At 40.1% G+C, this 16288-nt stretch overlaps 2 protein-coding genes and 1 long non-coding RNA gene across 3 annotated transcripts; 1 reads left to right on the forward strand and 2 right to left on the reverse strand.

Annotated features, from left to right (window-relative positions):
• Positions 1 to 988, reverse strand: LOC311274288. Its single transcript, XR_014624739.1, has 2 exons — positions 704 to 988; positions 1 to 365 (listed from the first exon to the last, which is right to left on the reverse strand). It is a non-coding gene; the product is annotated as an uncharacterized lncRNA (long non-coding RNA).
• A 99-nt stretch (positions 989 to 1087) lies between these two features.
• odc1 (ornithine decarboxylase 1) lies at positions 1088 to 6182 on the forward strand. The gene is made up of 11 exons (XM_084381838.1): positions 1088 to 1214; positions 2200 to 2349; positions 2551 to 2683; positions 2929 to 3102; positions 3239 to 3411; positions 3519 to 3735; positions 3825 to 3908; positions 4076 to 4238; positions 4322 to 4437; positions 4543 to 4757; positions 4853 to 6182. Exons 3-11 carry the CDS (start codon positions 2582 to 2584, stop codon positions 4989 to 4991), a joined length of 1383 nt encoding a protein of 460 aa, XP_084237964.1. The 5' UTR covers positions 1088 to 1214; positions 2200 to 2349; positions 2551 to 2581; the 3' UTR covers positions 4992 to 6182.
• A 2692-nt stretch (positions 6183 to 8874) lies between these two features.
• Positions 8875 to 16210, reverse strand: LOC311273552 (G-protein coupled receptor family C group 6 member A-like; the record flags this gene model as incomplete). The annotated part of the gene is made up of 7 exons (XM_084380656.1): positions 8875 to 10104; positions 10507 to 10624; positions 10704 to 10916; positions 13540 to 14346; positions 14577 to 14889; positions 14985 to 15099; positions 16162 to 16210. The coding sequence occupies 7 exons, from the start codon at positions 16208 to 16210 to the stop codon at positions 9179 to 9181; spliced, it is 2541 nt and encodes an 846-aa protein (XP_084236782.1). The 3' UTR covers positions 8875 to 9178.
• Positions 16211 to 16288: the final 78 nt, after the last annotated feature.

Genomic DNA, 16288 nt, shown 5'->3' on the forward strand with positions numbered 1-16288 from the left:
TCAGTAAAATATCAAATTAATTTTTTATTTGAGTTTTACACAACATCACAACTTTTTGATGGAATCAGGGTTGTATATACTTGTTTATCCTTACAGAGCTGTTGTGACATACATGCCTGTGTTGACACCTTGCCATCCCTGAGTCGCCTTTTGATCCCCTCTAATCTCATCAGACAGGCCAAGAACTCAGAGCGAGACTGAACAGACTGCCTCCAGCCAGGTCACATCATGCAGAGCGTGCGATCAGTCAGAGCCAACAGACTGTTCAGTCTGTCAGCGTGAGTGAGCATCTGAGGGATTAACACCAATGCAGTGCAGGTTTCTTCCATCACAGCTGGCCATGGAGAACCTGTACTGATGATCACCTGTCAGGTAGATTATAGCAAAATAAATAAATACATAAATGCACGTGAAGGCTGTCACTAATGATTATTTTCATTATTGATGAATCTGTTAATTATTTCCTTAATTTATCGTTTCATCTATAAAATGAAATGCCCATTATAATTTATTTGTGCTTGTTTTATTGGTCCAAATCCCAAATATATTAGATTTACTATCATATATGACAAATAAATTATCAAAGAAAGCATCACATTACAACATTTGAGAACCTGGGACCAGAGATAGTTTGGTATTTTTGTTTGAATGAAAAATTGACTAAACCATGCAATCGATAATAAGAGTAGTTTAACAATTTCACCTCCCAATTGAAGTCTCCACACTGGCAAGGACTGCCTGGCCAGACAATTTGTGGACAAAGTGATTTCATGATAGGAATATGGTTACGAACGAGTAGCAGACCCCAACATGCAGTCAAGATGCAGGCTTTCTCAGCATTTATTGAATGTCTGGACGAACTAATAAAGAAAAAGTATAAATTCCCATAAGACTTCTTAAACTGATTCAAGTCATTTCTAATCTTGTGCATGGTAGTTGTCCAGCGGTCGCCGTCTGTCTTTCGCACCATGTGGATGAGGTGACAAAGCTAAACCGGTTCATACGTGGATGGGAGTCCGGTTTCAGCTGGCTGTGTTGCCATGGCAGCGCGCTCTCTATAAATACTCTCGGGATCCGCTACCGGCTTCCACTCCAGTCAGTCGCACTACACAGGCGTCAGTGCCAGCAGCCGACTTCATTGTGAAGGAAACTGCTTTTTTTTTTATCCCCGCATCCGGGTCTAATGGACAAACTCTTTGTAAATGCTTTTTAAGGTAAGTGCAGACTTTTCGATGTCGTTTTTAGTCAGAACGTCACATTTTAGAATAAATGTCTGTCAACTCATGTTAGCAAACGTTAGCTAGTTAGCAGGCTGATTCCGTTATGGCGGCTTAAAAGGGAAAATGAAAATGGGACCTGTTTCGGGTAGGATATTCTGGCTATTTTACCATAATTGTAACGTGAATTTCATTCAAACGTAAATCACTCTGGAGTCTTACTTAAGGCTAACGTTACTACGTGGCCAATGTGTCAGATGTCTGGTTTACGTGAGCTAGCTAGAAATTTTTCTCATTTTTTGTATTAAAATTTGCCAACTAACCAGCGTAACGTCGGCCTGTGATGGCAACTTTTCGGGGCCATAGACTTCGGTGAGCTGATGTAGCGCTGAACAAGTTTTTGAATTGACCGTGAAAACTTGGATAAACTACGCTAACGGCAGATGAATGAGAAATTGCCTCATGGCATGAAGAGCTCTAAGCGGAACCGGCATATTGACGGGTGCGTCATGTATTAGTCACTGATTGGTTCATTTTTATGCCTTTCTTGTCAGTTAAAGGCGGGTCTTCTTTGTAATTGGTTTAAATCATGACAGGGCGGGGCTTAAACACTTGGTCTTACAATGACTTTCTGTGCAGATGGTGTCAAGTTGTCATGCCGTAGTTATAAAATGGAGCAGAGCGCAATTAAAGACTGGAGACTTGAAGTTCTGTCCTGCGCAAGCCTCAGATCTTGTCTGTTTTTTGAACTGATCATAATGGTTTCAATAGAATAATCTTTAACTTTGTGTTAGATAGTATAAAAGTATAGATTCATAGTAATTTAGACATTTACATTGTAATTGTAAGTTTGAGTTTGATCTTGAGCTTTAAACTTACTGCAGAGTCCATAGATAGTATTTCAACCTCTTGCCTTACGTATCATTTTCCATCTGAGGAAATAAAGTTTTAATGTTAAAAAAATGACAATTTCTCTTTATAGAATCCTCACTCTAGGAAAACGAACACTGGCTACTCTGCAGGCCCTGGCCTCGAGTCTTATTTGAAGGGATTTAACTTCACTGGTGAGCCGCCTTGGCTTCTCTGCACCTAACTGACGGCAACAGTAAATTCCAAACTCTTTCATATTCAAGTAAGTGACTCACTGTTTGTTGGTTGTTGATGCAATACTGTATTGTCAATGCAGATAATAGAATAACAAAATTGTCAGATTTACTTCCACTGTTACAGTTTCTCATGAGTGGGGCATAAAATTGATAGTGATCAAGGACACAAAAGACATTGTTCTCAAAGCTTAACACAAACTCAATATGTGCTTCTTTACCTCTTCCAGTTTTACTAGTGACCAATCAAAAGGACTCACCATGAACACTGCCACTCCTGCTGAGTTTGAATTCTCTTTCCTGGAGGAGGGCTTCTCTGCCCGAGATATTGTTGAGCAGAAGATCAATGAGTCATCCATGACGGTAAGTGCCCTGTGCGGACATTAGTTAGGGAAAACTTAGATGGCCCCACTTGTAATGTGACAAATTTCAACCGGATCCAACTGAAAGCAACAGAAATCTTACACTGCATGATTGTCCAGTTTTACTTTTGCACAGTGTTTGTTATTTGCAGTTTGTCATGTAGTATTCTATTTTGGGAAATGTTTTTGTTACAGGACTGCTTTTGATAAACACTTTTGTCCCATTTTCTATCCACTCGGTCACAGGATGACAGGGATGCCTTCTACGTCTGTGATCTGGGAGATGTGCTGAAGAAACACCTGCGCTGGGCAAGGGCCCTGCCCCGTGTCATGCCCTTCTATGCCGTCAAATGCAATGACAGCCGGGCTGTTGTTATGACACTGGCATCCCTGGGAACTGGCTTTGACTGTGCAAGCAAGGTGCGTGTTGGAAAATTTCCACTGCACTAGATGTTCTCAGAATAACACAGTCAAAGCTCTCTGAAATTGCATTGGCAGCTCGTGTTTTTAAATTGGTACTTTTTTTTTGCTGACTGTTGGCATTGTCCCCCTCTAGACGGAGATTCAGCTGGTTCAGTCTCTGGGAGTGGATCCAAGCAGAATCATCTATGCCAACCCCTGCAAGCAAGTTTCTCAGATCAAGTATGCGTCTGCCCATGGGGTCCAGATGATGACCTTTGATAGCGAGGTGGAACTCATGAAAGTGGCCCGCTGTCATGACAATGCCAAGTGAGACATTTTAGCATCCATAATATGACAGCTTTGTTATTTAATTTGCCTTATCGGCTTCTCTCCATTTTTCCTTTTCACTAATTCCTTTTGTGCTTTGTGCCCAGACTGGTACTGCGGATTGCCACAGATGACTCAAAGGCAGTGTGTCGCCTCAGTGTCAAGTTTGGGGCCCCACTCAAAGCTTGTCGAGGTCTTCTGGAGCGGGCTAAGGAACTGGGGCTGGATGTGATTGGTGTCAGCTTCCATGTTGGCAGTGGATGCACTGATCCAGAGACCTACTCCCAGGCTATTGCCGATGCCCGCTGTGTCTTTGATATGGGGGTGAGTTGTGATAGAATACTTATGCAACTGTGATATGTGGGTTTACAAATGGCAAAGTAAACTTAGACTTTTTTGATTTTGACTTGTAGGATGAGCTGGGCTTCAACATGGACCTGTTGGACATTGGAGGTGGTTTCCCTGGTTCAGATGATACTGGACTCCAATTTGAAGAGGTATCATGCATTTCAAGAGGCGTTTCATTGGCTAAATATTATTCATGTTTATTTTGGACTTAAATAAAACAAGGCTTTTGTACTTTTAACTGCAGTTTCTGTAGTACTAGCACAAGATAAGTCTATGGTCTGACATTTACCTGTGGACACTTCCTTTCCTTCCTTAGATCACAGCAGTAATCAACCCAGCCCTGGACAAGTATTTCCCTACTGATGCTGGTATTAAGGTCATTGCTGAGCCAGGACGCTTTTACGTGGCCTCTGCTTACACACTGGTTGTCAACATCATTGCCAAGAAGGTCATCATAGACGATGAGTCGGCCTCTGACGGTAATTGCCTTGAATTTAAAAAAAAAAAAAAAGGTTTATTCTGAAAGCGGATTTGTAAAATATATTCTGCTTCCTTTTTACAGAGGAAGATGAAGGGACCAATGACAGGACTCTGATGTACTATGTCAACGATGGCGTGTATGGATCTTTCAACTGTATACTCTATGACCATGCTCACTGTTTGCCAACACTACATAAGGTATGTGAAGTTCAAGAATTGGAATGGCAACAAAGTTTATCATACAAATGTGTCAGTGAAAGGAAAAACAAACAATAATTGTTGACCTGTGTCTCCACCTAACAGAAGCCAAAGCCAGATGAGGTCATGTACCCCTGCAGTATCTGGGGTCCAACATGTGATGGCCTTGATCGCATTGTTGAGCAGTGTAACCTGCCTGACCTGCAGGTGGGTGACTGGCTGGTTTTTGAGAACATGGGTGCCTACACTGTGGCCGCCTCCTCCACCTTCAATGGCTTCCAAAGACCTGACATGCACTATGTCATGTCCCGCCCTGCCTGGTGAGTAGATGTTTCAAAAGCTGAAAGTGGTAGTTGATGATGGATCACTTTCTCGTGTGTGTCAATCAAACTTTTATGTGCATTGTCTTCTACAGGCAACACGTGCAGCAGATCTGTTCCCAGGGCATGCCAGCTCCTGCGGAGGAGACCTGCCTGTTTGAAGTGCCAGCCTGCTGTGGCCGAGAAAGCAGCTTGGAGATGCCCACTAAGCCCTGCCAGGCCCATGTTGTTTAGATCCATACTGTACATCGCAGCAATGTTATAGCATCCTTTGTTTATTATTTGAGGAGTTGTTTTTTTTTTTTTTCTTCTCTCCAAATGTACGTGAAATTTAAGGCCAGTTACTTGACAGGAGAATGAGAGGGGCACGTTGCACAAATTTGTGTTCTGTATGGAAGCTGGGGATCAACCCTAAATGAAATGAGGCTGAATCACTCTGAGTGTCTCTGTGTTCTAGGCAGTGTGACAGGGTAACTCTGTACTTGAACTTGTTGCTTGAGTCTTATCTTGGTTGAGAGAGTGACTATAAGACAGAGCACTGTAGTTAATGAATAACCCATTTGCTGAACTGGAATAGTGTAGGAAAATAAACTGTTTCTTTGCTAAATAAATCACAAAACTATACTTGATGGAAACTGTAGCAGTAGTCCAAGAGGTGAAGGGTTACCAGTGCTTTTTAATATCAAAGTATAGTAGCAGATTGCCTTTAGCATAGGCAATGGGCAGTGCTAACTCTCCTGCAAAATGTACAGGGAGTTATTAAACTGCTGACCCTTTTAAAGCCCTGCTAACAACTGAAGTCACATCTCTATCTTGTATTGGCAAAGGGGTGGTTAGAGGGGTGATTTAAATCCTCACTAATGGCTGCTATGTTTGTATTTATATTTTAAACGATCTCCACTTCTGTACAGAACCTGTCAAGTGTTAGTCCTCAAGATGATTTTTTTTTTACTGGCATTTATAATATAACTAATCTTTGTTGTTTTCTGTAAATGCCTCTGTGCTGATAATGGCCAAAGCCATGCTTTCCCATTTGCAAGAACTTGTCAGAGAGCAGTATATGTATGCACTACATACACTAGATAGACATTTCAGCTGCTCATGTCAAGTGTGTGATCCTTGCATTTGTACTGTTCACCAGAAACTACGGTGCCACCAAAAACAAATCTTGAAGATTAACACTTAAAACACAGGGACTCAAGAAGCTGACTGCACCTCTCCTCCTCTCCTCCTTATTTTATTTTTTGTAACTTGTAGAAGGCAGGACTTCTGTTCATGATATTAATAAGAAGCCGTGTTTAACCATACATTTTAAATGGATCTGAAAGAGACGGGATTGCAAATTCATAATGCTTTCCTATGGAAACTTTTTGAAGTTTTGTATTTTTTTAATAAATAAAATATTAGGTGCAGAGCCAAATTATGGATGTTGTGTTGTTTTTTTAATGTTGTCCTATATGTACTTTAGACAGCTGTTTGAATGTTTCAAGAGTCCCATCTAGTGGTGGCACAAGGAACTGCTTTTAAACAGCTGTGCATTTGCCACAGTGACATTCTTGGCTTTGCATATACAGTTGTCAATAAGAGCTGGAACATGGCTGAATTTTCTATTGTCACTATTATCTGCCTTTCAACTCACAATTGATTTTGCATATCAGCTCAAGTTTTGCACGATATTTCATATTTTGCATATCAACCTTCAAGTTCAAACTCAAAACTTTATTAAGAAGTACCATACGCAGTGAAAACAAGTGCACACTGAGTTAAGGTGTTTTGAGATCATTGTCTTGAATCGTTCGGGGGTGGTACTGATCTTGAGAATGTGATGTAGATTATATAATGTGTTTGGTGTGCACATACTAAAGGTAGATTATTCAAATTCAGAATTAACCTGCATAAATTTGAAGCATAAGACAGTTGATAGAGTGAGTTTGATAGGGTCCTGTTGTCAAGTCCAGCATAGCTGTTACTTAACATGGTCAATATCCAATAAAGGACTTATGGATGAACATGAGATTTAAAAACGTCTGTACCCAGAATGTAAATTATCCCTCAAGTCAATCATGACCTTTATAGATTTTTTAAAACTCAACACCTGAACTGTGTGGCATGTGTAATCTTAATGACATTAAATCAACCTTGTTCCATAGATTGTCAACTACGTTTCAATTAAAACTGTTACCACCAGTTAACCTTAAAAGTAAACCTTAAGTGTATCCTATCTTGTGTTGTGTTGTGTTTGTGTGTGTTACCCCGTAGTATTAGTAATATGTTGATGCATGTATGTATTCATATATGTTAACTATTAATTATTATGTTCACTACTTCTACTTAGATTTACAACATGGTTGACATTTTACTCTTGTACTGTATATCCACAACAGTAGTATTAATAGTGCTTTTCCATGAGATTATTGTTTATCACGGTCTTTTACATTTTATATTTCTTTTCGACTACTTCTTTACAATTGAGAGTTAATTTAGTCAACAAAGTTCTGTTTAGGCTAATGCCATATTATTACACATGCAGACTTCTTAATCCAACTGGTATTTTGGTATGTGGTTTATTATGTTTTATGATGTGTTTTATGATGAAGCCTGGGCTGTATGTAATTATCATCTCTAAAGCTGCTGTAAGTGATCCTTTTTTTTTTTTTTTTATCAAAATAAGTATTAAATAGCTGTTTATTCTAACAGTTATCACTGTTATAGAGTGTTTGGTCAGAAGCCCATGTCTCTCCTCCCCCTACTCATGCAGTACAAGAGAATAGACATTTTCTGGTCTCCGTCCCCACTTTAGAAAGAGCAGGATCCTCCTGTTTGCTGCTATGTCTGGCGATTACCACTCTGCCTTTATGTGGGGACGTAGAGTAGTAAGATTGCTAATTGCAAAATGGACAGGAAGTTATCTTAAACAAAGATATCGTTACATCAGCTTTAAATATGTGTAATTGTTTTCCATTTTGGAGCAGATTAATTGTGTATACTGTGAACACACCATGGACAAAAGTTACATAGCTACATAGCAAGTGCAGTATTCAAAAACAAAGTTAAAGTGAATTTATTCACAGTTAACAGTCCTTAAAAAATGTCTCTTCACAAACAAAAACACTGCCTAAATCTTAAACAACCACGATACAAAATGGTGTAATAAAACAGAAGCAAAATTGCCACAAAATCAGTAATTCAATTTCTAAGTTCATCAGTAAAACTGAGTCATATCTGAAAGAGAATATGATCAAAAATATGAGAATGATACACACAGGTCAATATATAGTATTTACAGGTATGCTAAAAGTAAAACAAAAATAACAATACATAGCAATAAACCTGCCTACACGTCTCTTTTTAGTTTTTCATCTTTAATCCTCTATATACAATGCTTTTTAAACCAGCAAATCACCAGAGAAAGGTCAGTCAAAATCCTAAATTATCTTCATTTCTTTCTAAAACATCTCATGATTTATTACCAGTGGTAGTAACAGCAGTAAAGATAAATGTAACAACACAACTGTTAGAACTTCTAAGCATGGTACAGATAGCAAGAACTACTGTGAATGTCTTGTGATAAGACAGAAATCATGTGTCTGACACATGACAGCTGATTTGACAGAATGACAGATGCAGCAATTAGAGGTGACAAGCATTCAAGTCTAATTATCTTTTCTTTGTACACCAAAATGTCACGCAAAGGCTGAGATGTATGTAGAAGCAAGAGGGTCAAAGTTCAAGGTACAATGTCATGAGGAAGTAGTATGTTCCAGTTGTATGCATACTGTATGCATCTTGTATTAACTTTGTAAGGACAGCTACAGTATGTACTAAAAGTAAAAAAGTAAAATCATGCGTTTTGGAACACACCCTCTGTCAAATACAAAGGCAGCCAGTTAGCTTAGCTTAGCATTCTAGAAGCAGCTAGCGAGGTTCTGCCAAAGGCAACAAAAACTGCCTGCAAGTAACTAAAGCTCAGTAATTTACATGCTATATTTCTTTTTCTTGTGCCAAACCCAAGATGGTGCGACGGGTCATGCCTCCCCTCATGCATGTTGTTTTGCATGTGGGAAGGCGAACTCTCCTTCTTTAGCATATTGGTTGCTAGCTCAGAAGTTGTGCTGTGGTTTCACTCGTGATGGGAATTTTGAAAATAGTAACACACAGACAAAAGATGGAAGAGGGGAATGCTGCCTGAAATAGACACCTAGTGGCAGGCTTATACCGACAGTCTACATCCGGTAAATCAGACTATCTAGACACCAATGCTGTAGTGTTACATGTCATGCCTCTTTTGCTCAAATGCTATCTAACATCACACACTAGGGCAGCAACGTTCTGCTGTTGTTTGGGTCAGTGTAAAAAATCAAAGCAGGCATGGTGACGGCTCTTCTTTATGGCAGTATTGTGTGATCTGTCTGTAAAAGGGCTTATGATTTCACCACAGTCAAGTTTTTCTGCTCAAAATGCTTCCTGATGTACTCAGTAATGGCATTCTCATTATTAATCTCTTTCTTGAACATTATAATGTAACACTTTGGGGCCAAGTGACAGCAGAGGATGCTGTAGCTAGAAATGAGGATGGCTGCACTCTCAATGGCTCGTTTGTACCTCCCAAACAAACTGATATAAATCGGAATAAAGAGGATCCAAATGATTAAAAAAAGCAGCATGCTGGTGGTGATTAAACTTGCATTTTTGTACAAATCTGGCAGCTGTTTACCTTTGAATGCAAACAGGAAACAACTTAGGGCCCAGAAAGCATTGTAGACTAACGTGGCAATGAAGAGCTTGTCTGAGCCTTTGTGACACTGCAGCAGGATGGTCCTTTTTAATATCTTTTCAGAAGGAAATGGACGGTGAAAGTACAGCCATAGCACACATAGAGCCAACTGGATCCCAGAGACGATGATCACCACAGCCGCCGGCTGATTGAGCTTCTTTATCCACGACCTTATCTTCGGGTCAAAGTTGAAGCCCACTAAGATTTGGAGCAGGTTGGCCAAAATGCAAGAGATGCAGAGGGAAAAGGCAATGCCGAAGACAGGCAGGCCTAACATGCAGGAAGCCGCAGTGGGTTTTCCTATGAAGCTAAATGCAAGGCAGAAACAGACCAGCAAGGAAAAAAGCTCCAAGAAACACAAGTAACCTCCAACAGCCTTCACAACTGGAGTTCTACGATATATTGCAAACAAAATAGCAAACACAATGGTAATAATTATTCCCAAGACTTGCAAGCAACTTAAAATGATAATGAAGGAATCTGACCAGTCCAGGAATTCAAGAGTTTTCTTAAAACACATATTTTTCTGTGAAGATGAATACTCCTTTTGCCCACAGGATTCACACTTGTCACCTGTATAAGTAAACAAAAAAATTGCACATTTTCTGCTCAAGGAATGTATCCATCATGAAGAATACGTCCCTTTGAAAATATACATGAGAAACACTTACATAGAGAGCCTTTTGTTTAACATAAATGAGGAAGTACCAAGCCAAACCATATTATCGTAATATCAGGGTTGAGTTGAGTTGACAGTTCCTCAAGGTGGCAATTCACACACTCACACACACACACACACAGGCACACACGCATGCACACACACACACAAATGAAATCATCTATAGACTTAAACATCTATAGATTTAAACTGTGTACCATTTTACATTATATACAGATTTCAAATGATTAAAAATACATGTAAAAGTCACATGCAGCCATTATCATTTTGGTTGAGATAAATAATGAAACACTTACCATTTCCTGCAGAAAACTCTCCCTCTGCACATGGCACACAATCATGGCAGCACTTTCTGCTTTGCTGCTTCAACATCTGCCCAGGTTTACATGTTTTCGAGCAGTTGTAAGCAGTTACCTTTGAAAGACAAGACATAGTCAGTTCGACATGATTAATTATTTTGGGAATTAAATATCCAATGAAATTTTGATCTTACCATCTGTGTACTCTTATCACTAACAAGATCATCTCGGATTTTGATGTTTTCATTCGGCCAGTATTCTCCAATAGTTTTTATGCGCGTGCCCTGTTTGGATTCAGTCATGTTCCAGTACAATATATCATATCCTAAGCTGGGGTCTCCATTAGAGTTGAAAAATATACGCGTAGTGTTCACCGTGAAGTTGACTTTCTTGATTTCTGTAAGAAGCTGTGAAGACATATATAAACAAGGAATTTTTTTGTTATTGCTTCTACTAATTGTGAAACAACAAATCATACAACAGTAATACTTCCATATACCAAGAGACCAAAAGAGGACAATGTCGTTTTTGTTGGTTTATAAGAAGAGTTTGACTTTCTTTTTAAATACACTTACTACACTAAATATACTTACCTTTCCAGTAATTATTAGGCTACAGCCGGCAGTCAGTTAACCTAGCTTAGCATAAGGACTGGAAATAGGGGGGAAACAGCTAGCCCAGCTTTGTCAAACTACTTACAAAATCTGCCTACTTCTAAGTGCTATAGAGGCTATAGCTATAGAGCTTCAGTTCTAACTGGGGAGTTGCAGACTTTATACACTGTATGGGTGTGAACCCTCACAGAATCATTAAGTTCACATGTGAACTCTGAGCTTTAGAGTCGTTAGGGTTGCATGTGAGTTGTTGACCCAACTGGCATTCATGTGGGTCGTTGGGGCTAGGTGGGTCCAGGTGTGATTGGGAGTTAAGCTGTCTGGGGAGGGAACTCAGGACAGCATTGTAAGTGGGTGTCAAGTAGTGTCATAGACCACCTCCTCTGTTCAACGATGGTCGTTCCAGTTTGACTTAGATGGATTATTTCACACCTCTTTCAAACCAGCTGTCTTCTCTGGACAAGATGTGTACATTCCTGTCCTGGAAGGAATGCCCATCTCCTTCAGATGTAAGTGGACAGCAGAGTCTTGACCTGAGGAGCTGGCTCTTCTGTGTTGTGCCATTCACTTATGGAGGGGTTCTTTGTTTCCCCAATGTACAAATCTGTGCAGTCCTGGCTGCATTGAACAGCATAAACTACATTACTTTGCTTTAAAAAAACTCAATAAACATCATATCCCTGTTCACTTCAAATCCAGTAACATACTGAGGCAGAAGCTTGTCCACCCTAAGGACAAAACACCCAGGCAAAAGCAGAGTAATGTAGTTTATGCTGTTCAATGCAGCCAGGACTGCACAGGTTTGTACATGCGGGACACCAAACAACCTCTCCATAAGCGAATGGCACAACACAGGAGAGCAAGCTCCTCAGGTCAAGACTCTGCTGTCCACTTACATCTGAAGGAGAAGGGCGTTCCTTCCAGGACAGCAACGTACGCATCTTGGCCACGGAAGACAAATGGTTTAAAAGAGGTGTGAAATAATCCATCTAGGTCAAACTGGAATGACCATCGTTAAACAGAGGAGGTGACCTACGACACTACTACTTATCATCCACTTACAATGCTGTCCTGAGATCTCTCCCCAGCCAGTTTGACACCCATTCGCACCTGGACCCACTTTACCCTAATGACCCGCATGAATGCTGGTTGGGTCAAGACTCACGTGTGACCCTAATGACTCTGAAACTCAGAGTTCACATGCAACCCCAACAACTCTATGAGGGTTCATACCCACACAGGGTTTAAAGCTTGCAACTCCTCACCAGTTAGTTAGAACTGAAGAAGCCTCTCGGATGAGAGGGGAAACATCTTCAAGAAACTGAAACAAGTCCAGTTGCCTACAATATAGCACTTAGAACTACCATGACCTGGATGACTGAGAACCTTCACCAACAAAATATGCCTACCAGCACCCCTAAAGCTCATGAATTAACACGTTATATCTCATTTGTTTAATCCATACAAACATCTTAATGTAAGTTTTACAGTGAATTATCTGCTGGACCATTCTTGGCCAGGAGCATTAACAGGAAATCTGTACACATTGGTTTTTGTACAGATTAAACAAACATGATATAATCTGTTTATTAGTCAGCTTTAGAGGTGCTGGTGGGCGTATTTTCTTAACTTTGTGGAGAGCCAGACTTGCTGTTTTCCTCCTTTCCAGACTTTATGCTAGGGTACGCTAACCAGCTGCTAGCTGTAGTCTTATATTTATCAGACAGATATGAGATAGGTATCCATCTTCTCATCGAGCTCTGCAAGAGAGGGAAGTATATTTCCTAAAGTTTCAAACTATTGCCTTAAAGGTGTAATTTGTAGAATATGTATATGTTCGAAGGTAGCTCCAAAAAATAGGGGGCAGCATATCAACAGAGTAACTAACAACTGCTGCTCTTGCTAGCTGCCCTTGGCTGTAGCTAGTCACCACGGGCAGCGAGGCCCAGCTCAACTGGATTTGGCTGCCTGATCTAAGACTGGACACAACTGGACACCAAACTGGGATTGAACACAGCTTCCAAGACCAATGGAGGTCAGTTTGATAACAGGGGATGAAGTATGGCAGCTCTGACCATGAGTATGACTTCAGGGCAGACAAGAGGCGGCAGGCGGGGAGGGGAGAGGCGTGCAGCAGGAGAGAAGCAACGGGTGAAAATAGCGTGTAGAGCTGGACAGTGGTATTATGAGACAATGAGACAGGACAGGCTAGCTGGCTATCATGCTAATTTAAGTAGGCATCTCTGCAACACAGTATACAGATATCTTTGATATAAAGCACTGTTGATTCTTCACACTCTGTTAATAATGTACATTTTTTGATTGTTTTAAAACTAAAATTCTGACCTTATCTTACAAATTGCTCCTTTAAAGACACACATCAAACAATGAAAAACATGTCAGTTCGATACAGTACCTCAGAGGCTGTAAACTCGCTGTTACGTTTACACTTGCGGTTGTCACACTTCAGCAAGCGCCTGAGACTTTCAACAATGACTTGAACAGCTAAGTAGATATTGTATGATTCATCCTGGTCAATCTGCTCAGCCAAGCAGCTTATGTCCAGACATTGTTTGGACCCCTGTTTGCTGTCAGCTAGCGAGCAGTTATTTTCTCTGTTCTCATCAGACTGAACAGGACAAAGTGGATAATTAATCAGGTGATGATCCAGAATGTCATTAGTGGTTCCGTTGAAAGCTGACATGACGTAGTCTTTAAAATTAGGCACCTCATTCCTCTTGGAGATGAATCCAAAAACCTCTCCAGCTTTCTCAATGCCAGGCAGTGTGGAGACCAGTGAAGAGGTGGACCATGAATCACCTGCAATCCAAGTTCGGTTTAGGTTGTGTTTAATAGCTGCTTCCATGATGACATTAACATTGGTGTCCTTGGTGAACATGATGACAGCCTCAGCAGAGGATTTATTGATATTGTACACCAGCTTATCCAGCCACTTATGGGCTTGGGAAATATTCTGGGAGAAGTAACCTGGCAGGATGTTGATGAATTCAATGCAGATGTTCTTGAGATTGTCCACGAGGCGATCACTGCCATACTTCCCGTACTCATCATCACTTCCCACAATTGCAACTGTTGTCCAGTTAAACTTCCTCACCAGCTCAGCAATGGCCTTTGTCTGATGTTCATCACTGGATATTGTTCGCAGAAAAGTGGGGAACTTCAACTTCCTGCTAAGCTGCTCACTAGTCGATCCATAGCTAATCTGTAACAAACAGGAATAAATCATGTTGAAATAACTCTGAATGCAGTTTTCAAGAGTAATGCATTCAAGTTTAAATAACAATTGTTATGTTACATGTTACAGAATCTTAGATTTAGATAGGAATTCTGTCATAATTTCATCATTGGCATCAGACTACGCAAAGGAATTCATAATGTTTTGCATTTTGAACCTTAGGAAATGAGACCGCATCAAGTACAAAGAAGACAAACCTGAGCAACTGATGACAAAGCAACAACTCGTGCAACAGCTACTGACACTTCAGAATACCTTTCACCAATCACTGCCTTTGTTTTGGGTTCAGGTAGAACAGATTGAAAGTTTGCAGGTACTAAACACATCTGAGGGTCTGATTGGTTCTTTAGCAGCTGGAGCGTCGCTCCTATGGCAAAGCTGACATCTCCACAAGTGTCATAGATGTCATATCCAAGAGTGAAGTTGGGTAGAGCCCTTGGTGTGCGCTGGTTTATTTCTCTGAGAGTGTATATCATCACTTGAGTTTGTAGGAACCCTTGCAAATCATACCTTCAAAAATTGACAGAGGGCAGATCAAATTTATGAAATGATTCAAATAAATTGTGGTCATGTTAATCGATTAATTCAAATGAGGTCATACTTACCCACTACAGGAGAGCGGTCCTTGTGTTGTGCTTCTGTTGGTTTGTTTGTGAATGGGAAAAAGTCCTCCAATGATTATGTCCCCTGGTGAGTTTGCATGCAGAAGGCCATTCTCCCCTGAACACGGGCAAAATACACTAAGGATACTGACAAATACCTTTAGAAAGAACATTGTGGATACACAGGAGTAAACACATGCATGCCTTAATTCCTCTCTCTAGAGAATGATCTGGTTCCTGGACATATCCTAAATATAACTTCCTCTTATGGGAACTCAGAATAATTTGCATTGTCAGACGGAACCTGTCATTTAATGCAAAACACTTGCGTGAATAGCTTATACAAGTGGAGTATTTCACGGTCTTCATGATGTCATGTCTTAAGACAAGGCAGGAAACAGTTTTTTTAATTGTGCAGTGTGTCTCTTTTATTCAGGCTAGTGACCCCCAAAAAGAAACACTGTGGCACAGTTTGCATTACAGTCCATTAGAGGGCAGCATGCTACATGTCGACTATACTCACTCTGTTTCTTGTGCCATGAAATAGACAGGTCTATGTTTTAGTTCACATATGGTAATTTGATAATTTACCATAGCTACAGTAATATGCAGATTATACTATAGATGTGTTCCATGACATCTAAGCAAAGTCCATCTGCTGATGAATAAAGTGTGATACAGTCAAAAACTCCAGGAAAGTGTCAAGCTCAAAGGCCATTTCTTGTTAGTGTTAGTTATGTCAGCAGGGGCCAGAATTGTTATGCTTATAACAAAATATAAAACAGTGTAGATTACTGTGGATGGACATTTGGAGTCACTCATCTTAAACATTCAACTCAGTTGAAGCTACTATAAAAAACATGTAATCTGTTCAATTTCTGAATACTGAATGTAAACAATATTTATATCTTCTAAAACTATATACATATATAAATACAAATTACTTTATACAGCCTACATATGTGACATTATATAAACATGGATGTTGACACAGTAATTGTGTTAATGTAGCATATTGTATGTGAAATGTAGTAGTAGTAATAGTAAATGTAATAGTAAAATACATAGGCTACATATAATAATACAAATTATTGTGAATGTCACTTCAAAATGTAATGAAGTCCTAGAAATCCTGGGCAAATTAAGTGAATTGACTTCACAAAAACAAAACAAAAGTCACCACCTGAACCCACCCTCCCTGTGCTCTCCTTCCCTTCCTTACTCCACATATCTCTGGATTGGACCCTCTTGTTCCCCACGCCTTGTGGGCCGTGGACCAGCTCATATAAATAGGCCACAGTCAGCTG

This window comes from Pagrus pagrus (genome assembly GCF_965226575.1).
Source record: "Pagrus pagrus genome assembly, chromosome: 18".
Taxonomy (NCBI): Eukaryota; Metazoa; Chordata; class Actinopteri; order Spariformes; family Sparidae; genus Pagrus; species Pagrus pagrus.

Bases quoted from the DNA above. Each gene is read 5' to 3' on its own strand.
- odc1 (XM_084381838.1), top strand. From the start codon at position 2,582: ATGAACACTGCCACTCCTGCTGAGTTTGAATTCTCTTTCCTGGAGGAG. The intron at 2,684-2,928 runs GTAAGTGCCCTG...ACTCGGTCACAG, and splicing joins TCAATGAGTCATCCATGACG to GATGACAGGGATGCCTTCTA. The intron at 4,239-4,321 runs GTAATTGCCTTG...TCCTTTTTACAG, and splicing joins CGATGAGTCGGCCTCTGACG to AGGAAGATGAAGGGACCAAT.